Source organism: Sturnus vulgaris, chromosome 15 (assembly GCF_052056855.1).
Source record: "Sturnus vulgaris isolate bStuVul1 chromosome 15, bStuVul1.hap1, whole genome shotgun sequence".
NCBI lineage: Eukaryota > Metazoa > Chordata > Aves > Passeriformes > Sturnidae > Sturnus > Sturnus vulgaris.
In genome coordinates, this window is record NC_142257.1 from 7975355 (window position 1) to 7986508 (window position 11154).

At 44.3% G+C, this 11154-nt stretch overlaps 1 protein-coding gene across 1 annotated transcript in view; it reads left to right on the forward strand.

The window, feature by feature from the left end:
- Positions 1-8240, forward strand: part of COL23A1 (collagen type XXIII alpha 1 chain) — a 173249-nt gene extending 165009 nt beyond the window's left edge. Inside the window, exons 18-28 of the mRNA XM_088174022.1 lie at positions 14-58; positions 521-610; positions 951-1022; positions 1353-1394; positions 2251-2277; positions 2701-2772; positions 2865-2918; positions 3183-3209; positions 3684-3737; positions 4373-4459; positions 8147-8240. Coding sequence (XP_088030148.1) covers positions 14-58; positions 521-610; positions 951-1022; positions 1353-1394; positions 2251-2277; positions 2701-2772; positions 2865-2918; positions 3183-3209; positions 3684-3737; positions 4373-4459; positions 8147-8194 — 618 coding nt within the window. The 3' untranslated portion in view covers positions 8195-8240. The remainder of the gene's footprint in view (positions 1-13; positions 59-520; positions 611-950; positions 1023-1352; positions 1395-2250; positions 2278-2700; positions 2773-2864; positions 2919-3182; positions 3210-3683; positions 3738-4372; positions 4460-8146) is intronic.
- Positions 8241-11154: the final 2914 nt, after the last annotated feature.

The window sequence follows — 11154 nt, forward strand, 5'->3', positions numbered from 1 at the left end:
TGTCTCCCTTCAGGGAGAGCTGGGCTTGCCAGGTCCACCTGGAATGGACGGTGAAAAGGTGAGTGAGGCACGGCTGTGTTGAGCGAGGCCCTGCCAGGAGCCAAATGAAAAGAAAGGAAGTTTGCTGTGTGTCTGTGAAAAGCAAATGCAGCCTGCCAGGAGTGAGCTCTGCAGTGCAGTGGAGCATCAGGGAGCAGCTGTGTCTCCTGATGGCCCTTTGCCTGCAGCCCCTGCTCTGCTCTGGGCGTGCTGATGCTGCTCATGGCTGTGTCTGCCGAGCTAAAGGGGCTCCTTTCACAAGCAGTTCATCAGATGCTGTCTCAAAGCTTTTTGCAATCCCTCCTGCAGCCCAGCCAAATTCTGCTGCACCCTCAAAATTGGCATCTGTGAGGTTGAATGTTAAAATGTGTTCTCATGAGCTCACAATGTGGAGGAAAACAGCAGAAAGGCAGAAGTGGCTGTTGTGGGGGGTTATTTTAAGAGTTTTCTCCTAAACATGCTGTTTTCTCTCAACTTGCAGGGTCCCAAAGGAGCAAAGGGTGACCAGGGCAGCATGGGGATCATGGGGCAGAAAGGAGAGACAGGAGAAATGGGCTCAGCAGGTCCCCCGGTACGTCCCTTTGTCTGTCCCTGTCCCTCTGCTCTTGGTTCTTTAGTGCACCAATTTTTGCAAATGCTCAGAATGGGGCTGGGTTGACTGATTTAAGCAATGACCTCTCCACACCCCCTTACTGTGGAGCTGGTGGATGTGGGAGCTTTGAATTTCCGTTTCTATTCAGCTTATTCAGAATGTATCAAGGAGGAGAAAATATTTCTTCAAAGTCCCCTGGAGATGACCATGAGCTTTGCTTAAGCCAAGGCTGGTGTTTAGAGGGACACAAACCTATTTTTCTCTCATTTTTGCTTTCCTGGAAGATGCACCACATCAGTGTCACATTTTTATCTTTCAGGGAGCAGAAGGGCCGAAAGGAGACAAAGGAGAAAAAGGAGACACTGGGTCACCATGTCTACAGAATAATCATGTAAGATCTTGGCAACATAAAGTCTCTTTCATGACACAGGATCAGGCAAAGTTGGAGGGTGCAGGATAGACACACTAGTCTCATATCCATCAGCAAAACCCAACTGTTTTCTCAAGTGTCTAAATGAGGTTTACTCATTAGGGAAAAGCAGTTCACACACTTAGCGCTACAAAGTTACTGTAGATTTTTTATTGGTGGTTGAGATATTGGATGCTGCTGTTGTAATTAATTGGGCATTAAATTATGATTCTGGGCTTTGTGAGGTTTCCTCTCCTGAACCATCTTCTCTTGCCCAGCCTTGTTAACGTGCTGTTTCATTCCCTTCTGCAGATCATACCTGAGCCTGGACCCCCCGGATTACCTGGCCCTATGGTAGGACTCTGGAAGGGATTCCTGCAGATTTGTTATTGTATGTGATTAGATAAGGACAAGGGTGGTTTGTTCTGTTTAATCATTGTGGGCTGTTTTGAATTTGGGAAAAAGTCAGGGAAGTGCTACAATCTGATCTGTTTTTGCAGAAATTAAAGCACCTGATTTAGGAGAGTACATCAGAGTTTATGGATCATTTTGCAAAAATCCAAGTTGGTCCTTGGGAGAAAATATAAAATCTTGCGGAATGGAAAATCCATTCCCCACCATGACAGTGTGTATATTCCCTTAAATTCACCCAAGGCATTACATTTTCTGCCATCAGCTGCACTGGGAGAGCATGCAGATGATGATGGACACACAGAGCATTTTTAATGGAGATATCGAAGGAGTTTTGTGCCTACAGTGCTCCAAAAGGAGCTGTCAAGGACATTGGGAAGGCTGGGATGCCTTTGCTGGGTCCAAGATTCACCCTGAGAGATTTCAAAAGCAGGTGGCATTTCAGGTGGCATTCACAGCCTGGGAGGTATCTCAGCCCTGCCCAGGTGGGGAGGGCTGTAGTGGCACAGTGCCACCCCCAGAGCTTCCTGTCACTTTCTTCAGCAAAGCTTTTGGGGGCTCTCACTCCCCACTTGTGTTGCAGAGCTTTATTGTCCTGTGTTACACAAAATGCTCCTTTTCAATTCCCCTGCCCTCTGATTTGACATTGGAGAACAAAATAAACTGCCACCTGTCTTGAAAAGAAGTATTTGACCATTGTCAGCCTGTAATTTGAGCAAGAAATGGTTTAGGAAGGGAAGTTTAGGGTATGTTTTTAAATTCTGGGTTTTTTTCAAATGCACCACTGTCTTTCCCACAGGGTCCTCCAGGAATCCAAGGGCCTAAAGTAAGTCAATAAATTAAATGTCACCCGGTTCCCAGCTGCCAGTGCATTATTTTCTGGCTCACAAAGGCCTGTCAGCTCTGGAGACTGAGTTTTTTGTCACTGTTGTCACAACACATCCCTTGGTTACACTGTTCAGCAGTTGGCATTTTGGAAAACAAGCCATTTTTCCTTCCAAGCATTTGCAATCCAAAACCCTCCTCCAGCACAGAGTCCTGAGGGCTGGTGAGAGTCAGGGTTTCCAAACCAAAAGGCTTAAAACCTGTATTTTCAGCCATTTTCTTATATGATGTGGTCAAGAGCAAAACATCAACAGTAGTGTGGGTATAAGCACCCCGGAAAAAGGGTAGGAGGTGATGGGTGCATGAGGGGCTGCCCTGGGCAGAGCTGCCAGGTCTCCTTGGCTCATCCATTTCATTTCTGCAGGGTTTGGATGGTGCAAAGGGAGAAAAAGGTGACAGTGGTGAAAAGGGGGACCAAGGTGACACCGGACCTGCTGTGAGTTGTTTTCCCAAATTTCATCTCTGGCTGTTGAGAGAAACCTGTCTCACAGGAAACAATCCTAATGCTTTGTTTCTTTTTAATTTAAGGGTCTCCCGGGTGCTCCAGGGCTCATTGGTTTGCCTGGTACCAAAGGAGAAAAGGTAATCAGTAATCATGAGTGTGGGAGAAGAGCAGGGACATTGGGGTGCAATCCTAAAATGGGGGCTGTAAAATCCTGCTGTGGGGAATCTGCAGGGCTGGAACTGCAGAGCTGGACCAGCTCCTGGCAAAGGAGCAGCCTCCAATCCCAGTGGCTCCTGCATGAGTCCATGCTCCCACCACCGTGTTAAACCAACTGGATCTAAGTTTGTCTGCAACACCAAACTCAACACAGCACATCTTAATTTTTATTTTTACATCTGCAGGGAAAGCCAGGGGAGCCAGGATTGGATGTGAGTATGGAAACCATTAATTATTCATGGTAGAAACACAAGTAACACACACATAATTTGAGATTGTTAGGAAAATACATAGCTAACACTGTATAGACTGTTCCTTCTTAAACACAATGCCCATGGAATGATGGCTGTAGGAAAGGGCTGAATTCAGATCCATTGCTGGGCTACTTCCACTGCACAGTGGAACTGCTCACAAAAAGGTGCTGCCAGGGCTTCCCTTTCCAACTGAGAAGATTTGTATTGGATTCAGTGACATGAAAATTTCTAATAGCTGTAACGTTATTGGGGTGTGGTGAAGCACTCCAGTTTTTCCAAGAAATTGCTGACATATCAAGTCAACAGGAAGAAAATGTCATTCTTCACCATGTCAGGACAGGCTGATGGCTTATGTTGAACTGAGCCATTCACACACTAAACTTACAAAATCTTTTTTTTTTCCTTTTTCCCACCTAAAAATTGTGGTGACAGGGTTTCCCTGGTCTCAGAGGAGAGAAAGGAGAGAGAAGTGAAAGAGGGGAGAAGGTAAGTGGGTTATGGCTGTATTGATGCTCGTGGGGCAGGACAGGCTGCTCCTTTTGGCAGGCAGTACTGCTTGCCCTGGGAGCCACTGCTGAAAGGCCTTCTGTGCAGCCAAGGATTTGCACATTCCCAGCGCAGGGCAGGCACTTAATTTCCAACCACTTGGAAGGGTTTTTGCAAGCCTGCTCCCACCACAGCCCAACCATTGTGGGAAATGGAGCAGCCTGACAGCTCCAGGTTGCAAAGAATCGCTGGTTTTGGTTTATAGACCTCAAAAATGGATTCAAGTCAAAGGTTTTGTTATAGGGACCTTTAAACAAAAGGATACCCAGGTGAAGCCAGGAACCCAGCTCAACACAGGGCAATAGCTGGAAGTTGCTGCTCCCACTTGCTGTCAGATACCAACCTGAGTTCGAGCAGAAACTGCTCATTTAGTCAATCTGCTATAAAATTATCTATTACAATATTCCCACCCAGCTTAAACTGAAGATTTTCACAGTGATTTCACTACTCAGCTGAGGTCGTACTAGTGCAAGTGTCCTTACTCTGGGTGAGGACTGGACTCTGCAAGTGCTGTGAGACATGAAGCAAAGGTGTTTCTTCCCCTTGCTCCTGATATCTTCCTGTTGTGCTGACAGGGTGAACGAGGAATACCGGGGAGAAAAGGGGCCAAAGGACAGAAGGGGGAACCAGGCCCTCCCGGACTGGATCAGCCTTGTCCCGTGGTACGTCTTTCATTTCACTCATCCTAAGCACGGGCTGCCAGGGCTGACAAGGAGACACAGTTTTGCAGCCAGGGAAGAGCAGGGAGGATTTGGGAGTTCTCTCTTTCGCAGTAAATCAGAGCAGATGGTTATTGTTTTCTCACTTTTCATAATGGTTTATCTGCACTGCTGGAAGTTCACTGTTTGCTGTAAGGGCTCCTCACTGGCCAGATGGGAGGAAGCCACAGCAGTAAAAATAAAGCATCTTTGTGTAAAGACCTTCTTATTGTCGTCAGAAACAATGGACCTCAGTAGAGCTCTTCAGGAGAGTGTGAAGCTGCCGGCCTGGCCTCTGAGCATGTTTGAAATCAGGGAGTAACTGGGTGCAGGGGATGGGAGGTGATTTGAAAACAAGGCCAGCTCCATCCCTGCAAACTGAGTGAGACATGAGCCTGGGGAAGCATGCTGGGGTTGATAGCATCACAGTTCTGCCAAGAATAAGTGATACATGAGCTGGAGCTCCTCAAGCTGCCAAGAAGTGCCTCTGGGAGAAGAGACCTCCCCTGGTTTCTCTGCCTGTGGCTCAGAGCTGTCCCTTCCCAGACACATCCCGGGCCACCGCCGCAGTGCACATACCCCAATGGGCTTTCCAGGAAACTCCTAAGTGTTTGAGTCTGGGGAAGCCGGATCTCCCAAGTCCACTTCCAGAACCTCTCATTCATTAGATAAAGACCACAAAAAAAAGAACCCAAACAAACAAAAAAAAACCACCAATCCCCCCCACCAAAAACAAACAAAAAACAAACAAACACACACACAAAAAAACCTAGAGTTGTTTATAAGAAGTTATTTGACATGGTAACATTTACCTCCTTTTCACTACTGTTCTTCATACAATGACTAAAACTAGAGAGATCCTTTCCCTGAAATGCTTTGAATCTGGGGGATGAGAAGTATCAAATATTGAACTGAAACTGCTTAAATGTAACTGTTTAGAACTTAGTTCAGAGGCACCGAATTAAGAGTGCCAGCTGCTCGCTCCATGGCAATTCAAAAACTCAGTTCTTCTCTGAACATGTGACTTTTCCTTGCTCTCTGAGCACAGCTATGGCAGCCAAGGCTGTTGTGTAGTTCCACTACACCAGCAATAAGCTCCTTTAGTCAATAGGCTTTATTTTGCCTGGAGATTGAATGTAAACTGCAATTAATTTTTTCCTCTCTCGACATGTCAGGTGATTTACCCTTAATTTTCAACAAGCAGTTATTTTTCCAAGCAGGGAGATCCTAGCATTGCAGGCAGCAAAAGGGAACCAGGTTTGCCAGGACTGGATAGGGTGAGCCTGCTCTGCCCTTTGGTACAGGATCTGCTCTTTCTTGCATAGCTTGTGTGTGTTCCTGCTGTGGCCAAGCCTGTCCCAAGGAGCAAACCCCTCCAGGGAGAGGAAGGACACAAGGCAGCAGAGCTGGAACAAGATGTTTTACTCTGGTATTTGGGGAAGGATGCCAATGTGTTGTGTGTGCTTTTTTCTTCCCAGTTAAAATGACTTTAGATAAGGAGTGCAATTCATGGGAGATCATGCAGGAGATGCCAGTCCCTTTATGGTGACAGATGCTCAAAATTAGTTGTGGTTTCTCTCAGTACCTATGGCCCAGTTTGGTTCCCCTCGTGGCTGTGCTGCTGCAGCCCTGTGAGTCCCATTCCCAGCTGGGATTTGAAAAGCTTTCCTCAAATGAACGGCCAGTCCTGCAGAGCAGGGCCATGGCACTCTGGCCATCAGAAGGGTTTTGCTGTGTCAGCACAGAGCTCTGCCCAGAGCTCAGGTTGAGTCCAGTGGTTTTTGTAAGAAGGTTTGTGCTCTGCTCCCCAAAAGGCTCTGCACCACTAGCTAAGAGAGGTCATTGTTTTATTTTCTTTTTTTTAACCATAGAAAATGTTGCGTGTTAGATGATTTGCAGTTGTCCTCAGAGAAACAAAAGGGCAGTAAGCTGTTTTTCTTTCAAAAAATTAAATTACTTTCAGATGTGTCCAAGAAACCAATTCCTAACAGCAGGCCTGCTCTAACTTCATATTTACTCCCCAGAGGTGTTCTATTTCCCAAGCACGTCCCATCTTAACTATACAGAAAACACAGGACCCATCTCTGCTGAAGGCATTGTAAACTGCAGTAGGTGATTCCTCCAATTAACTACAACATGATCAGTCAGTGAAGCACTTGTGCATCTTCTGGTTACTTGCAGACTGGTTGAAATGTTGACTTTGTGCTGCAGCCCAGGGTGCAGTGGAGGCTTGCAGGGTTTCAGTCTAGGAGCATCAGCGTGAGCCCCACACACAGCCACGAAGAGACATTTTGGAGTCACTCAAGTAAAACATGGTGGAAAGGTGTGGAGTTTTATGATGGCCAAAATAAGTATTCTGAGTGCACGAGAAATAGTCCAGGGCAGAAATCAACCCCTAACCATCACTGTTAGGGTGTAGTTTAACAGCAGGTCAGGATGTTTTAGGTCAAACAACCACTCTGCATCTTGTCCCCCATACCCATCATCCCCAGACAACTCTGGCAAATGTACACGTTTTACCTTTTTTTTTTTAATAGTTATGGACCAAAATACTGATTGTGTCTGCAGAAAACAATGTGTGTTTTTTAAACTAAGGTTACAGGAAAGCATGACTTCTTACACTATGAGTAGCTGGAGAGGCTTACCTTACTTCACTGCATCTGTTTTATTGGGCATAGGCTATTTTACATATAAAATCAATACAGAATACAAAAAATGTGATGACTAACATTTACAGTAAAAAATGTAAAATTGTATTTTGACCTGTATTTGCACTAGCAGTTCTCTCTGCTGCGTCCACATCTTCCCACCCCTAGTGAGTCTGCAGGTGGCTCTGAGGGAAGGGTCAGTGCCCGTGTGCTCTCTGTGGCTCTGCATGCAGAAATTCATGTAATCGGAGATCCAAGAGCCTTAAAAAAATCCAGCATCAGGAGAGGCAGCTGAAGTAATTTCTTCTGAAGTGTCTAGAGAGAGCTGGTTAAACATAGCTCATTCCTCTTCCAAGGGGCTCCTTCCTTTCCAGTGTTCTCCTCCTGGTCACTGAGAGCTCTTCTGGCTTTCTGATTTTTGTATGTTTCTTGTATCTCCAGTGGAACAAGACAAATATTTTCACTCCCTTTGCATAGTCCACAACTCATCCTATTCTCAGTTCAGCAACTCAAGATTTCTTAAAGAAACTAAGTACTGCAGGATCAAATTTAACACAATTAAGATACCATCTACAAAAAAAATACGTATATCACCTCCCCCGAACAGAAAAGCACATTTTAACAAAAAACACATTCCCACATCATGCTTTCCATATATATGTCTGACTGCAAAAAACACTACCTTATAAAGCAGATTATGAAGTTAATGAACTGTGATTTCAAATCTTTGTATTTGTACACATTTTCTTTGTTTAAAGGAAAAAAAGTGTAGATTCCAATTTTGTATTTTTTACCCTGAGGTGTATTTAATTTTGTGTTGTGCGTGACACGTGGATTACATTGTCTGCATATTCATTTTTGTGCATATACAGTAAATGGGTTTTGCATGGTAATTAACAGTGCTGCTAAGCCTTTCATTGTTGTGACAAATGAGCTTCAGGTTTTTGGGTCTGACACCTAAGTCACTGTCAGGAAAGCTGAATTTGTAAATTCAATTTTGCAGGGACCAGACGGACTGCCAGTAGCAGGATGTTGGCATAAGGTACAGTAACATTAATAATTGTATATCCTTGAACAGGTCCTGAGTAATTTTGCTCCCTGCACAGTGATTGTTGGCAGTGCTGCACATGCTTTAAGTAACAGCTCACAGGCCTTGCAGATATGACATTCTGCCCTGGGAGAGCAGGATTCCAGCAGCTTCAGGTCTTGTTCCCCCCAGCTCTAGACTGGTACTGGGAACACCAAAAATTTGCTAAGCATGAAAAATCATTGTTAACGCTGCCAGTAGAATGCCTTTTTACAGGCTTGCTTGGGCTTTTATTATGGCCAAAGAAGCTTAGGAACCACCCATGGAAAGGCTGTACCATGTGCTCGTGTGACTTACTCAGTCCATACCCTCCCAGCTAAATTAACAGTGGGTTGTCTGTTGCAGAGTTCCAAACATTTCTTTTCTAACAAAGACTCTTCTGCCATTGTAATTATAACTCACAACCACTGCACTGCTTCAGAGCTGAGATCAGCACCCTGGCTACAGGTGATCAGGTAGTTTGTAGCATCTCAAGCACCCAGAGCAGCCAGGGGTTGGAAGTGCTACTGGCAGCCTGGCAGAATGAGATGTGTCCTCCTGTAAGATAAGGATTTGATCCAGACTTGTAGGACAATCCTCATTCTCCAACAAGTGTATGACACTGAAGCTGAGTGGAATTGCAAACCCAGCTGTAAACATGTGGTATGTGGACACAGCTAGAGTTAACAGCATGTCACTAACGGGTTGCAAACCCTCAGAATGTGAGCATACCCTTGCTATATCAAAGGCTTTAATTCTGTGTAATTTTTTTGGATGTACCACTAATATTAAAAGAAATCTGAATGCCAATCCTTATAGTATTAACAGTAAGATTTGTAAGTGTAATGAATGGAGCATTTTTCTGAATAAAATGTTTGTGTGTTCTTTTTCAGTGATCTCTAAGCATGAAGCACAATATGTAAATAATGTGATATATTTTGATCTTTTTAATTTTTGTATAAAAAAAGGAAAAAAAAAAACTTTTGACAGTAATATATTGACCTTTTTTTATACTGGATTCTGACATTTATGGACTTGGAAAATAATTTAAAGCTCCCAAACCCATACCACTGCATGGTAACACCAGGATTTGCTAAAGGTACCGACGACAGTAGCTGGGGATGGACAGTGTTCCCTGCTCATGCTGCAGTGTGAACTAACAGTACTGAGCCAGCCTCGTGTGCCTTACTGCATGGAGGGCAAAATCCCTGTCCTGATTTGGCTCTTAACTTCATATTTGCATTGTATATGCACATTAAAAGGGTGAAAAAAACTGGCTGAAAATAAAGAAAAAAAAGATGCAGCCCTAAAAATGAAAGAAGCTGCTGTCTGTTGTCTGGTCAAACAGAAGGATTTGCAGCCTGCACAGGAAACAAAGCCAAGCTCCATCCATCTCTACCTGCTGTGGGTGTGATGGAAACAGCACCTCTGGGGCTAAACAGAACAACCTTGACTGCCTGTGGTTATTTCCTCTACAATCAAGAGAAACTTTTTTCCTCAAGAGGAAGCACCTCTGGGTCCTGTTCTGGGGTCTGTGCCTGAAGATGTGCGAGCACTTTGTTACTTTGGAACACAAATTCCTGAGGAAGCCTCTGCTGCAGAATTTCAAAACAGAAAAACCTGTTTTGGCAATATGTTCAGTGCAGGGAGTTGCAGGACAGGGAAGGCTCTGCTTAAGCCCCTTCTTAAACAACAGAGCACATAATGATGCTCTTGGGGCTCCCAGAAACTGGGAGTTTGGAGTATTTAATTGTCTTGGTTTGTGGGGTTCGTTTGCTTTTTATTTCTTCTTGGTTTACATAGTTTTAACTGTAAACTAACTCTGCACTCTCCTCTTGTCTTATTTCTCTTCACCTTTGCAGTCTCTTTTGTTAAATTATCTCTTCTCATGCACATCCCATGCAGAGCAGGGTAATGAATAACATCTTTATTATTTTGATATCTGCATATTCCACTGTGGAATCAATTAAAATTGCAAACTATTCCACAGTTCAACATTTTTTAAGATGTTGAAAAAAACAGCAACTGTGCAGCAGAGAGCCATAAAAAAAATTTTCAAAGAGGAAGAAGATGGCTTACGGCCGAGTCTGTTCAGCTTACAATGAAGATCAAGAAGCAACCAGATTCCTTTACAGGGAGGAGATACTTTCTATTAACAAGTTTTTAAATTGAATAGAGAAAGATACAAATACTCATCCAATGGGTAGAAGTTGAAGCCACACAAACTCAAAAAAGTAAGCTGTGGATTTTTATTTGTAAAACTGGTTAATCCTAACCAGATCAGTGATATAATTGCCATCACCTTTATGCCCTTTTGATTTAACAGATCATGTCTGGAGGAAATACTTTGCTCAAACCAAGTTGCTGGGTTCTGCATAGAAGTTTTAGGTGAAATTAGGAGCCTGAAGCATGGTATTATGGTTCTTTGTGGCCTTGATCTTAGAGAATACAGAAGGGAAGCAGTTTTGGTGCACTGAGTAGATCCAAAACTTCTGTTAAGATTCTTGCTTCATTGCTACTCTTACTGCAGCTACTGCCAGAGAGGGCTTGAGAGAGGGATGTGACAGTCCAGGTGCAACCTGTCCTGTACAAGCTGACCTAGTGTGGGAGGCCCTGCTCCAATATTCTGAAGAACAGTGGGAATGTGCTTTGTGCTCCACACAGGCAGGGTGATGTCTGGTGTCTGTGAGTTCTCATCTGTGACCAGGCTCTGTGCTCTGCACTGTTCACTGCTGAAATGACCAAGCCCAGGAGGGGTGACACAGCCTCAGGGCTGTCAGCAGTGGATTTGTTACCTGTTGTTGGCTGCTCAAGGGCTACACCTACACATCACTGGCTTTGTGGCTGTACGTGGCATCTATACCAGTTACTCACCATTTCCTTGGTCACCATACAGATTAAGTCCATGTTAAATTCAGATCAACTAACAAATCAAGAAACAACAA